The 14,821-nt window shown below is 45.6% G+C and overlaps 1 protein-coding gene across 1 annotated transcript in view; it reads left to right on the top strand.

Moving 5' to 3' along the window:
• The window catches only part of SFMBT2 (Scm-like with four mbt domains 2), a 160,743-nt gene that overhangs the window by 25,274 nt on the left and 120,648 nt on the right, over positions 1-14,821 (top strand). The window contains exons 3-4 of the mRNA XM_021706035.1: positions 1,589-1,835; positions 10,336-10,433. Coding sequence (XP_021561710.1) covers positions 1,589-1,835; positions 10,336-10,433 — 345 coding nt within the window. The remainder of the gene's footprint in view (positions 1-1,588; positions 1,836-10,335; positions 10,434-14,821) is intronic.

Raw genomic sequence — 14,821 nt, 5'->3', positions numbered from 1 at the left:
CAAGTTAACGATGGGGTGGTGGTGAGCATACTGCTATACTCTAGCCTGGGTGACAGAGTGAGACTCCAACTCAAAAAAAGAAAAAAAAGAGGAGAAATGTCAGACCATATTAAATGTAGTTAATGCATCTTTAAGGGACTGAGGAAAAAATAGTTTTATCTGAATTTTTGATGGTTCACTGGAAAATAATTTTAAGATGAAACATTTTAATATTTATTCTATGTAGTAGAACAAGAAGATAAAGGCACTGTGTCATAAATAGTCATTGAATTGCCAATCTGTTTTGTTTTTGTTTTTTTAAGTCAAGGTCTCACTTTGTAACTGAGGCTGGAATGTAGTGGCATGATCACAGCTCACTGCAATCTCAACCTCCTGGGTTCAGGCGATTCTTTTGCTTTAGCCTCTGGAGTTGCTGGAGACTGGGACTATAGGTGCATGCATGCTACCATGTCCAGCTAATTTTTGTATTTTTTGTGGAAATGAGGTCTTGAACTTCTGGGCCTAAGCAGTCTGCCCACCTTGGCCTCCCAAAGTACTGGGATTATAAGCGTAAGCCACTGCGTCCAGCCTCCAAGTCTGTTTTTTTCAAGTGTACCCCTAAAATGTGAAAAACTTTATTAACAACAAGGAATAAGGTGTGGATTTTCATGGTATTACATTCCCTTAACCATAACCTTTTCTCTTCTCATAAGTGATGTTAATACTTTAGAGTGTCACTGTTTAATAGTTAACAGGTTTTGTTTTGCAAAGATTTTTCCTGATGTATTTGTTATATATTTTCATAGTGACTATTTTAATTGTTTGTTAATAAATCAAAATGATCAGGTTTACCCTTCCAAAGGGACAAAGTTTCTTTCTATGTCAATTTTCTTAAACATATTTGCCGACAAGGCTGGCTGAACAAACACCCTTTTCATATGCTAACATATGCTAAGAAGGTTCTTTAGAAGGGACAGTAATTATATATTCTGGAAACCAATTATCAGGTTAAGTGTAGAAATAACTTTACATAATAGTCTAATTTACCTGATTGTTAATGTGTGTTAGACATGTCATCTACACACACACTCATGCTTTCCTCACTTAATCGAAAAATGAGAGCATTTTGGTCATTAGCATAGTGGCCAGAATAAGATGACTGTGAATATCTGTTGGAGAGTCATGGGATACATTGATAGCCCTGCATTAGAAATATCTGTCTATTGGAATAGTAGACATTTCACCACCACATGTTGTCTAACTCCAGGCAAATTTGAGTAGAACTCTTCTTAAAAGCATACCGATTTCTGACAAATGCTGTTTTGTCTGGGAAGGGTGATTTGTTTGGTGAGAACTTAGCGCAAACTGTTATTTTCTATTGACTTGTGATTTTGGTTGTTGGAGACGTAATTGGGGGTGTGGATGTGTGTGAGGGAGAGGGGGCGGGGTAGGGGCCTGACTGTGCAGGGCTGGGGGCGGAGGGAACACCAGACTGTTTGCCGGTCGCTTGGATGATGGTGTGAAAAAATATTATCTTCTGCTGTCATCTGTTTCCATGAGAACCTGAAAATAAAGTTTAAAATAAGGAGTTTTGCTTCTGTTTAAACAGCCTCTGCGAGGGAAAGGCCCTATAGACCTCATTACAGTTGATTCCTTAATAGAACTTCAGGACTCTCAGAACCCTTTTCAGTACTGGATAGTTAGTGTGATTGAAAATATTGGAGGAAGATTACGCCTTCGCTATGTGGGATTGGAGGACACTGAATCCTATGACCAGTGGTTGTTTTACTTGGATTACAGACTTCGACCAGTTGGTTGGTGTCAAGAGAATAAATACAGAATGGACCCACCTTCAGGTAAGGGCCGACGCTTTTGCTGCTAAAAGGTGTTGGAGAAGACGGGATGTCTTCTGGGATGATCTCTGGAAACTCTATGACTTCTGTGGTATCTTTCACATCTGAATGTGTGTATATTAAACAGTTTAACTTCACAGTACTTTCCACAGAGAATAAAACCCAAAGTCTCAATTGGTAGTTTCCTCAAAGGAGAAAACAGTGTTGGAGGCTTTAGCGAAGTTGGTCTAGATTCTTTGGAATCCTGGTTCCAAAAGGAAAGACACAATAGATGGAAACATGGGCTTTTTCTTTACTTTTTTTCTTTAGGGATTTTGACAGTCTTGTAAAGTAGTCTTGTAAAATCTCCATTTGTTCTAGCATCTGCCTTTCTCTCCACCTGTCCACTCATCTACTCATTTATCTACTTATCCATCTTTTCATCTATACATTTATTTATCCATTTATCCATCTACTCATTCAGCATCCATCCATCCATCCATCCATCCATTTATCCATGTACTTACCCACCTACGACACATCCATCCATCCATCCATCCATCCATCAATCACCAACCCATTAATCTATCCATCCATCCATCCATCATCAACCCATTGATCCATCCATTTATCTATCCATCCATCCATATTCATCCATTCATTTTCCATTCTTCCATGTACTCACCCACCCACCTACCAATCCATCTCCCATCCATTTATCCATCATTCATTAATCCGTCTATCCATCCATCCATCCACCCCCTATCCATTTATAAATTTATCCATCCTTCCATATTTATCGGTTCATTTACCAATTCATCCATGTATTCACTCACCTACCCACCCACCTACACATCCATCTATTCATCCATCCACCCCTACCCATTTATCCATCCATCCATCTTCATCCATCCATCATCCATCCATTTATCCATGTACGTACCCACCCACCTCCTCACTCATCCATCTATCCATCCACCCATATGCATCCATCCATCCATCCATCCATCCATCCATCCATCCATCCATCTTTCGATCTACCCATCCATCCATATTCGCCATCCATTTACTCATTCATTCATGTACTCACCCACCCACCTACCCATCCATCCATCCATCCATCCATCCATCCATCCATCCTCCTGTCTATTTACCCATCCGTTTATACATCTGTCCATTTATCCATCCATCCATTCATCCATTAATCCATCTATCCATCCATCCATCCACCCCTATCCATTTATAAATCCATGCATCCATCCATCTATCCATCCATTCATCCGTCTGTCCATCTTTCGATCTACCCATCCATCCATATTCACCATCCATTTACTCATTCATCTATGTACTCACCCACCCACCTACCCATCCATCCATCCATCCATCCATCCATCCTCCTGTCTATTTATCCATCCATTTATACATCTGTCCATTTATCCATCCATCCATCCATCCATTCATCCATTAATCCATCTATCCACCCCTATCCATTTATAAATCCATCCATCCATCCATCCATCCATCCATCCATCCATCCATTCATCCGTCTATCCATCTTTCGATCTACCCATCCATCCATATTCACCATCCATTTACTCATTCATCCATTTACTCACCCACCCACCTACCCATCCATCTATCTGTCCATCCCCCCTCCCATTTATTCAACCATTTATGATCCATCCATCCATATTCATGCATCCATCTATCCATCTGTCTTAATATCCAAACCTCAGTTCATTCCGACTAGGAAACAGCCCTGAGATGATCATCACGCTCTTTCCTCCTGGCTGCTCATAGATTTTAGCACGCTTTCAATGCACTGTCTAATAAATTTGCACAGGCTTAATTGGATAGAATAGTGCATTATGCTTTTTGACATACCTAACTAGTCAGAAATCTCAGTATTTACAAAATAACCATTCTTGAATGTTTACAAGGTGCCAGGTGATTTTACATCTGGTGTGTTGTTTATTTTGGTCCCCAAAACGTGCTGTGTGTTTGGTGTGACTTTCATTTCACAGCAGAGAACACTGAGTCTGGGGTTAAGCCATCTGTCTGAGGTCCCTCGCTTTAGCAGGCAGGCCCAGGTGCCACCCCCTTCCACCCCATCCCCCTGCTGCCTCATCTTATCAGTCCTTTGATGGGAAACTTCAGAACAGAAATGTTGGATTCTTGTGGAATCAGAGATGTCAAAAAAATAAAGACTTATCTCCTTCAGAAAGTGCCGATCTCCATTCTGGTCAGTTTCACAGGCATATTTAGAAGAAGGACTTGGCCCTTTGCTTTGTTTACATCACCAGAAAATTTCTCTCTCGTGCTAGTGGCTGACGTTAGTCTTGAGTACATGAAGGTGAGGAGGTATATTTATCTCTCTGTCACTCAGGGGCTTTGATTTTTAAAAACTTCCTGGTTCTGTCTACCATGTGTTTACATTGTATTAAGTCTGACAGGCACATAGACGTGTAAACATGGCATTGTATTAGTATTATTGTTGTCAAAAGGTGGAGCAGCAGCCAAGAACTCCATTTATATCCTGAGTAATTTTGAACTCTGGTGACAAACCAGGAACCTGTCGTGTTGTGAGAAAGAGCTAAGCTGGGGTGGGCCCTGGGATTCATCACCAAGCAGGAAGAATTGCCTTTGTGGCAGAACGTTGTGGGTATAAATCTCAGCTCGGTCCCTAATTGCTTTATAAATTTCAGGAGAAATATATACTTGCCAGTGTTCAAATTTATAGCAAAGCAAAGGATTACTAGTGGCTTCTTATTTCTCTGTAATGTTTCTTTCCTGTGAAATTATGGGACTCGCCCTCAGAAGCAAGAATGGAACACGTCTCTGTAGGAACTTAAGAAATATTTGCTTGTGGCCTTGTTCCCTCTTTAAATAATTTGCTGCCCTTGTAATATAAGAATAAATTATATTTATATGTATTAGAATTTTCTGGAAGTGAGTTGCCCGTTTCACGGAAAAGTTCATGGCGGGGGGGGGTCCCTGAAGATTTTAGAAAAGGCATCTATCGCCAGTAACTTATTTCCCCAGTATTTAAATTACTGTCAGCTAGAAAGGTTATTATAGGAAGAAGAAAACAGGTGAAAAGACACTCAAAGAGTGACTTGGGGGCCAGGAGTGATGACTCATGCCTGTAATCCCAGCACTTTGGGAGTCTGAGATGGGAAGATTGCCTGAGCCTGGGCAACCTAGCAAGACTTTGTTTCTAGAGAAAATACAAAAATTAGTTGGGCACGGTGGCACATACCTACTTGGGAGGCTGAGACAGCAGGATCGCCTGATCCTAGGGGGTTGGGGCAATGGTGAGCCATGATCGTGCCACTACACACTCTAGCCTGGGCAACAAAGCGAGACCCTGTCTCAAAAAAGAAAGTGTGACTTTGAGTTCCTCAGATGTAGCAGCTACAAGATGAAGACTAGATTCTGTTACGTCAGTCGGCAGAAACACACCCCTGGAAAGGAAGGGAGTTATTGATTACTCATGTTTTCACATGGGGACAGAGCCTGATACTTTGGATTGGTATAAATTAATTTCAAGTCCCAGGGTGACTTGTACAAATTACCTGGCAGCACCCTTTCCTTCACTGAAACATAGGTGGGAATAACATTTCAAGGCCTGCGTAGAAAATAATTAGGTCAATGTTTGCGTTTCCCCAAGTGTCACTACACCAGTGAAAAGTGTCCAGCAGTGACTGATGGTGAGAAGTCTAGTTGGGAGGGTGGCAGAGAGTGCAGAAATGATGAGGCTTTATGAGCTCATCCTGTGTTCCGGCCCCTCCCTGCTGTGTCCCCTCCCCCGCCCCAATACTGCCACCATTGGTAAAAACAATCCTGCTTTTGTTTTACTTACTCTTTTTACTTTCGGAGGGGCACGGTATTTCTCACCTGTTCCATAAAAATAGAGGGAGTAGAAAGAGATCTTAGAAAGTAGCCGGAGCCGGACTCGGTGGCTCAGTCTGTAATCCCACACCTGGGGAGGCTGAGGTGAGTGGACTTCCTGAGCCCGCAGGTTAGAGACCCGCCTGGGCAACTTGGCGAGAACTCATCTCTACAATAAATCAAAAATTAGCCGGGCGTGGTAGCGCGCGCCTGTAGTTCCAGCTCCTTGGAAGGCTGAGGCAGAACGATCGCCGGAGCCCAGCCAGGTTGAGGCTGCGGTGGCTGGGAGCGGCCACTGCACTCCAGTCTGGGTGACAGAGTGAGACTCCAACTCAAAAAAAAAAAAGTAGCTGGGAAGCGAGTGTTCAGAAACGCTGGGGAAAGGTACTGGATTTTATACACTCTGCCTCTGAGAAACTTAGAGTCCTTGAGGCTTTTGGATTTCTGGCCCAAATCAGAAAAAAAAAATAAAATAAAATAGCCTTCTGGTGCTTGGGGAGGGAGGAGAAGAAAGAGTGGAAACAGCCACTTCGCTCTGTAAAACGAGGATAGTTTTGCATTTGCCAGACTGCTGGGTAAGTGGTATGATGTCTGTCAAGTGATTGACATCTTCTAGGGATTCAATACAGTGGTTTTCTGAGTTTAAGTAGATCATTGAACTCAAGGGACATTGAAGAGGTGTCACCTGCTTTCCTGTTTCTGGATGTTTAGAAGGCAAGATGGACTTCTAGAAGTTCTCACAGAAGCTTAGAGGATGAAACTTTTTGAATTTTTTTCCTTCTCTATTTCTGGAATTTTAAAAATATTTTTTCTTTCTAAATCTCTTCAACCTTATTTAGGTTTTTAAGTTCTTGTTTGAGATAATTACTGGAAGTTTCTGAAGCTTACCTGAATATTTCTTGCTGGAACTGATCCTTAGTCCAAAAAAAGAGTTGTTGCTTTCTATATTAGTCGGTTCAGAAGGCCATAATGAAATTCCACGGACGACACTGGCTTAAACAACAGGTGTTTATTTTCTCAAAGTTCTGGAGGCTGGAAGTTCACGATCCAGGTGCCAGTGTGATTGGGATCTGCTGAGGGCTCGCTTCCTGGTTGGCAGATTGCCACCTTCTCATTGTGTCCTCAGATAGTAGATTTAGAGAGAGCCTGGAGGTCTTACAAGGACACTAATCCCATCTTGAGAACCCCACCCGTAAGACCTCATCTAATGCTAATTAGCTTCCAAAGACCCCATCACCAGATCCCATCCTGTTGGGGTTAGGACTTCAACATAAGAATTTTGGAGAGACACCAACATTTCATTCATGACACTTTCTAATGTGTCCAACACTTTCTTAACAGCTGCAAATGGGTCTATTCTCCCTGGGACGGACCTTGAGAGGCAGGAAGGATCAGAGGTGTTGAGGAGGGGTGCATGAATAAATGGTCACCCTCAAGGCCTTCCTTTATGATTACTGCATGCTTTCCTGCTTTCTGCAGCACTTGTTAGGAAACAGCCCCCCAAACCCCTGCACAAGGGGAGATTGCCTCTTTTTCTTATGGGCTTCTAGTTACAGGTGACTCAGGACACATTCTAATTGATTGCCACCTCCCCACAGGCAGACACTGCACACTATTCAATGCCCTGCAATGCGGCCATTGCAGGAAAATGTTTTATGTTCTTTTAATGGTGCTCTTTATTGTCCGTAAACTTGCCAGTGTAACCTGAGTGCCCCCACCTTGGGAGACACACCGGGGAGGATTTCTCTGCCCCTGGATCTATGGGCCGGTTAGCCTGTGCTGGCGCTCAGGTTGGCTGAGAGAAGCGTAGTTGGTTTGCATCTTTTTTTTTGTTTTTTTTTTTTTTAGTTGGAGTCTCACTCTGTCGCCCAGACTGGAGTGCAGTGGCCGCTTCCGGCCACCGCAGCCTCGACCTGCCGGGCTACGGGCGATCCTTCCGCCTCAGCCTTCCAAGGAGCCGGAATTACAGGCATGCGCTACCATGCCCGGCTGATTTTTTGATTGATTGTAGAGATGAGGTCTCGATGCCCAGGTGGGTCTCGAACCCGCGGGCTCAGGCAATCCGCTCACCTCAGCCTCCCAAAGGCGCGGGATGACAGACTGAGCCACCGAGCCTGGCTGGTTTGCATCTTTTAAAAAGAAGCATGCCTTGCCATGGGGTTCGATTCCAGGTTAGGATTTAGTCTCCTCAGAAAGAGGGCAAAAAATCTTCAGAACGTAGGGCAGAGGCAGGGACCTTCTGGAACCTGGGTGTCTTGTTGCCTTGGTTCCTTGGTGAGGAAGTGAGATGACGCGGAGTGGATGGAGGGGTCAGTGCTCACAGATGACTTGGCCCGTCTGTCCTCCTGGGCCGGTGTGTGGGGTTGAAGCGCTTTGGCATCACCCCGCCGAGTTCTGATAGCTTGGACCTAAACCTGATGGTGTCTGGATTTCCATTCCCATTGGTCTTGAGTAATTTTTTTTTTTTTTGAGTTGAAGTCTCACTCTGTCGCCCAGACTGGAGTGCAGTGGGCCGCTCCCGGTTACCGCAGCCTCGACCTACCAGGCTCCGGTGATCCTTCCACCTCAGCCTTCCGAGTAGCTGGAACTACAGGCACGCACTACCACGCCAGGCTGATTTTTTTATTTATTGTAGAGATGAAGTTTCGCCAAGTTGCCCAGGCGGGTCTTGAACCCTCAGGCTCGGCCTCCCAAAGCGCTGGGATTACAGGCTGAGCCATCGAGCCCGGCTGAGTAATTTTTTTTGACCACTTTTTGACCCTGTTTTCTGTCTCAGGGCCTCTCTTCCCCACTTGGAGACCATTGTCCGGGGTCAAGGGTATAACTAGTCCAGATTACAGAGCGAGAGAGCTGCGGGTGCCAGTGAGGTAGACGGGCTCTGTCTCTTCCTCGCCCTTTGTGTCTTCAGTCGCTTTCATTGCTGTTGACTCTGGAAGTCCCCATGGTTTTTCGTGAGTCAGCCCTTCTCCTTCCTTGCCGAGGTTGAACTTTCTGTCTTGCTACTTGCAAATCGCTGGAGCAGGGAGTTTGTTCATGTCTTAGCGGGAGGTCCAGCATCGTGTTTGGTCTTTCACTTCTGACCCTGTGTTGGTGTCCCCTGCATGGCCTCCCTCTCCCCAAGCATCGGCTGCAGGGCCTCTGGGTCTGCCCCATGAGTGTGCCCCAAAATGTTCCTCGAGTAATCTCATGGAGCAATTTCCAGGGCTCTGAACGTGTCCCTGTGCCTTCTTTGTGGGACCCCGTGACAAGGAATACCTTTCTCCACACCTCTTCTCACCGTGAAGGTCAGCGGAACCTCATTGACTCTGTCTCTTCAGAGTGTGTGTGCATGGAGGCCCCACTGTGTGCTCCAAATATGGTAGACTCCACTACTAAGAAGAATGAATTCTATTTTTGTTCTAACTTAGAAATGTCATTGGAGGAGAGAGAGAGAGAGAGAGAGAGAGAGAGAGAGAGAGAGAGAATCCCCTTGGAAGCAGGAGACAGACAGTATTCACAAGGAAAGGAAATGTTTTCGCGTGTAACCCTTTGTGTGTCTTTGTGTAACTCACAATGACAGTTCTCACTGCCTTGATGACTGGGCTAGTTCCCACAGTATCTCACACCTACTGTCATTATGTCCTGAAAAGACTGAACAGACAGCTAAAACAGGGGCTTACAGCTCAAGGTGAGTTCAGAAGCTATGAGGATCAAAATATATGGCTTCATGCTAAAAAGCAGACATGCAAGAAATTAAAAATACAGTCCCAAAGGCTTAATGTTGCCGTCTAACTGTACTTAAATTCATATTCATATCCTAAGTGTCTGTCTGAAGTAGCCCAGGTTGATATAGTGGAGGCATAAACATACCTACCTTCAGTGAGTGCTTCCGCAAATCCTATTTTGATAAGGTCTTAAATCTGTGGCGATCAGGCCATAAAATTCCTCTGCAGTTTCAGCAATAGGTAAAAACAGTGCTCGACCATTTTTTCCCCTGTTAATTTGGCATTCAGGCTGTGTAACCTCCGTCCGTAAATCTCTCTCCCCACCCCGCCACCTGGGGGAAAATATGGCCAACATGTGGTGTGTTAAGCAACATTTCAAGTGTAAATATTAAACTTGGTTGGTAAATTTTCATTTACCTTTTAATAATTTTCCGACTCACGCGGGCTATTTTTAGCGTATGAGAGCTTAGAGACTTAGTGAAAAATATGTTGTAATAACTGCAAATGCCAGATCAGAGTCGTTTGTCGTTAAGAAAGGCACCAGATAATAAGTTCCTCATCAGTGGGTATGGCTTCCTGGGTGATGTGTGGAAATTTGGCCCACAGATGACTGAAGGTTTGGCTAATGTGATTAACACCATTAAATGACTTGCAGACTGCCAACAAAACGCATACAAATGTTCCCCCAAGAAGAGCCCTATTAAGTTTATTCTTCATTTCTGACAGCAGGAATCCCAAGTGGCTATTTAATTTTAGAAAATCCTTTTAGCAGGTGGCTGTTTATGGCAGGCAGGGTGTGAGCTCTCGCTGTGGGTCCTGGGAGTGCTGAGGTGTCGGGAAGCCCTGGGAAGATAAAAATGCAAGCGAGAACCAACCCCGGGCAGAACATGTTAGTGCTTAAACTCTTCTGTGGTTTGCTGTTGACACAGAAATCTATCCTTTGAAGATGACCTCTGAATGGGAATGCGCTCTGGAAAAATCCCTGATCGATGCTGCCAAATTTCCTCTTCCGATGGAAGTATTTAAGGTAAGGTGCTGATTCTTGGCAATTTATCTGCTCTTTTCAAGAATGAAACCCTTTAAAGAGTGTTCCGTGTCAAATCCTTTTCCACTTTAAAAAGCTCCCATCTTGGCCAGTTTTCATTTTCAGTATTTCGGGTTTTAACTGTTCCCTGTGGCTGCTTTTTAAATTTTCTTTTGTAATTTTCATAAAGCCCCATAGTCCAAAGTGCCTATTAAGACTTTTGAGGTTCCCTGTTTTTCTCTGTAATGGATTTGTTTTAGCGCGATTTGCCTTGCTATGAAGGGATATCCGAGGCTGGGTGATTTATAAAGACACGAGGGTCGTCTGGCTCACAGTTTTGCATGTCACCTTTGCATGTCACTGGCATCTGCTTGGGCTTCTGGTGAGGTCTCAGTAAGCTTACACTCAAGGTGGAAAGTGAAGGGGACCGGAGTGTCACATGGCGAGAGAGGAAGGGGAAGGGGGTGCCTGGCACTTCTTAGCAACCACATCTCTGAACTAGTGGAGGAAGAAAGAACTCGCTCATTACCGCGGGGAGGGTGACAAGCTGTTTTTGAGGAGATCCCTCCGCCTTGTGACCCAAATACCTCCCACCTACCGGCCCCACTGCCAACATCCCAGATCAAATTTCAGCAAGAGGTTTGGATAGGAACATCTAAACTATATCAGTATTATTAGCGAAATCTCATTTTTACCCACTCACCTCCCACCACAGAAACAAAAGAAAATATAACGAGTCTAATTTCACTCTTTTTTGGTAAAAATGGTAGAAAATGGGTTGGATGCCGTGACTCAGACCTGTCATCCCAGCACTTTGAGAGACTGAGGCGGGAGCACTGCTTGAGCCCAGGAATTCGAGACCAGCCTGGGCAGCATAGCAAGAGTTTGTCTCTACGAAAAAAATTTTAAAAATTCACTGGACATGATAGCGCATGCCTGTAGTTCAGCTACTTGGAAGGCTGAGGCAGAAGTCTCGCCAGAGCCTAGCTGGGGTGGCCATGAGCATGCCACTGCACTACAGCCTGGGTGACGGAGTGAGATTCCGACTCAAAAAAAAAAATAGGGTAGAAAATGAAGCTTCTCCTGATAGTTCAGTTTTCTTGCTGTCCTGAGTATCTCTCAGTCCTCAGCCTTCCTCCTGGTGCTCCTACTAAGATGAAGGGCTTATGGACTACACCATGGACACGGTTGCCAAGGCCTCACCACTTTTAAAATGAAGGTTCAGGCTTGGGCAAAATAAGAGTTTTAGGTTCTGTCCAAGAGTGATCCATGCAGGTCAGAGGACTGTCATGAAGCAAGCTAATCTTACCAGGCTCTGGAATGGGTAGGGGACCGCTCCCCCTGACTGGCTTCCTTGGGCAGTTCTCCATGGGGTTGTGGTAGACAGCACTAACTTGCTTCTCAGCCCTGAGGAGGTATGTGTCCACAGCATGGGGTGTTTCCTAGGAAAGGTGAAATTAACAAGGTGTTAGGATACCATAAGCTGCAAGAGTTGATGGTACTGGCTGGCGGGGCGTGGGCTTCCTGGATTTTCCTGACGCCTGAGTCTTCACTCACACTTCTCAGCAGTCGTGGCGAATCGTTGACCCTTTTTACTACGATTTTTTTTTTGAGGTGGGATTTTTCTCTATTGCCTGGGCTGGAGGGCAGTGGCACGATCATGGCTCACCACCGCCTTGACCAACTCCTAGGTTCAAGTGATTCCCCTGCCTCAACCTCTTGAGTACCTGGGACTACAGGCGTGCACCACCACATTCAGCTCATTTTTTTTTTTTTTTTATTGAGTTGGAGTCTCATTCTGTCGCCCAGACTGGAGTGCAGTGGCCGCTCCCGGCCACCGCAGCCTCGACCTGCTGGGCTCCGGCGATCCTTCCGCCTCAGCCTTCCGAGTAGCTGGAGTTACAGGCGCGTGCTACCAGGCCCGGCTGATTTTTTGATTTATTGTTGAGATGAGGTCTCGCTGCCCAGGCGAGTCTCGAACCTGCGGGCTCAGGCAATTCACTCACCTCAACCTCCCAAAGGCGCGGGATTACAGGCTGAGCCACCGAGCCCGGCTTCAGCTCATTTTTTTATTTTTTATTTTTTGTAGAGACGAGGTCTTGCTATGTTGCCCAGGCTGGTCTCAAACTCCTGGCTCAAGCGATCCTCCCTCCTCAGCCTCCCAAAGCACTGGAATTACAGGCATGAGTCACCCTGCCCGGCCAGCCATTGATTTTTTTTGTTTAGCACCTCACCTGTTTGTAAAACTGGACTTATTTAGAGCCTGTCTTCACCATGGCCATCTAGTGATGTTCTGATGTTTAATTGAATAATGATCTTTACAGTATAATCATAATACACTGTTAGCAGGCACAGCAACTGATGAGGAGACTTTGTCTTTCATGGACATGTTTGTTGTTTTTTTGGCTGACTGGCCAAGCACTTGTCTCTCCTCCAGTCCTCTTCCCCCTCCCTCCTCTCCCTTTTCCTTCTTATTCCTTTCTTCTTTTAATCTTTTTGTGAAAAAACAGTCGCAAAGTCTGAGCACTCAATCTTTTGTCCGTATCAGGTCCGTGGCCTCCACCTCATCCAGGCGGGGTCCACCCTCTTCCGCAACCTGGATTATATTTGAATGTGTAAATCTGGTCACATCCCTCACCCTTGTTTTGCTTTTTTTTTTTTCTCATTTATTTCTTTATTATAGATCTGTGGGTATAGGTGAGGGTTTACTGCCTAAGTAGGCTGCATGCTGGTGAAGCTTGGGTGTTTTTTGTTTTGTTTTTGGTTTTTTGAGTTGGAGTCTCACTGTGTCACCCAGGCTGGTGTGCCAGGGGCATGCTCATGGCCACCGCAGCCTGGACCTGCTGGGCTCCAGTGATCCTTCCGCCTCAGCCTTCCAAGTAGCTGGAACTACAGGCGAGCTCTATCACACCTGGCTAATTTTTTTAAAAATTTATTATAGAGGCAAGGTCCAAGTTGCCCAGGCTGGTCTCAAACCCGTGAACTCAGGGGATCCTCTCACCTCAGCCCCCTAAAGTGCTAGGATTACAGGTTTGAGCCCCCACGCCCAACCAAAGCTTGGGTTTCTAGGTGACCCTCAACCCCCTGGTAGTGGAACAGGTATGCTTTGTGTGTTGTCACGGTTTTGCTTTGTTGCCCCAGCTGGAGTGCAGTGGTATGATGATGACTCACTGTAGCCTCCAACTCCTGAGCTCAGGTGAATCTCTTCCTTCAGTCACCCGAGTGGCTGGAACTATAGGCTTGTGCCTCCATGCCTGGATAATTTAAAAAATTCTTCCTAGAGATGGGGTCTTGCTTTGTTTTTGTTTTTGTTTTTTTTTTAAGTTGGAGTCTCACTCTGTTGCCCAGACTGGAGTGCAGTGGCCGCTCCCGGCCACCGCAGCCTCGACCTGCTGGGCTCTGGCGATCCTTCCGCCTCAGCCTTCCAAGTAGGTTTTGCTTTGTTGCTCCGGCTGGGCTCAAACTCCTGGCTGTAAGTGGTTGTCCTGCCTCATACATTTTTAAAAATTTTAATTTGTTTTTAGTTCCTTGCCTGCTAACTCTGCTCTCCGAGTTTTCCCAGCTTACTCTGTGACCACGTTTTTTGAGCACTTGTGTGGTGTTTCTTTCCTCCTCTGAATGTTCTGCTTAGAACATCTTGTTTTTGTTTCATGAAAGCGGTAGTTTACCTTATTACAGCTACTGAGTTTTGGTAGTTTTTCCTCCTGAATAATTTATTTCCTCCCAGTTGCTTTGGGTGTCTGTCTTTCTTGATGGACTCTGCCCTCAGATGTCTGAAAATCCCTGGCTGGCTGCTGTTGGTGAGGGGAGGAGGGATTAGACAGCGGTGGCCAGCCTGGGAGGGTGACCTGGGGACATCGCTTTGTGCTGTGGTTCTTCCTCTTTGGCTGGCTTCCCAGGGAGGGTTTTCCCCGGCCTGGAGCTCATGGTCTGCCTGCTGGTGTTCCAGAAGTCGAGTGGGGTAAGAGTGTGGGGGTGTCCACCTGCCATGGAGGTCCGTGTCCCACACACCATAGACTGTCCCTCCTCTACAGAGAAGGCTGAGAATGGGGTGATTGGGGTCATAGACTGGCCTCGTGGGGTGCATCTGGAGGTCTGCCTGCTTCCCAGCCAGCCCCCACACTTATTTTCTGAGCCCTGTTCACCCCAGATTCAGACGTACCCGGGCTTACTCGTTTCTGAGCCTTTGGAGGGTCTGTGGGGTTCATTGGCTTGGTTCTCCACTTTTCTGCTGGAGGCTTGGGGTTCAGCTTTGCTGAATGTTAAATGACTGACTTCTTGTCGACATCAACTTTTTGCTCTCACACTTTTGTGGCTGCTGGGTGGGTTTGTGTCTTCTTTTTTTTTTTTGAGTTGGAGTCTCACTCTGTCGCCCAGACTGGAGTGCAGTG

Source organism: Carlito syrichta, unplaced genomic scaffold, assembly GCF_000164805.1.
Source record: "Carlito syrichta isolate Samal-C Ts95f unplaced genomic scaffold, Tarsius_syrichta-2.0.1 Scaffold315069, whole genome shotgun sequence".
In the NCBI taxonomy this organism is placed as follows: Eukaryota; Metazoa; Chordata; class Mammalia; order Primates; family Tarsiidae; genus Carlito; species Carlito syrichta.
The sequence above is the reverse complement of the archived record's forward strand: the minus strand, read 5'-3'. Positions and strand labels throughout refer to the sequence as shown.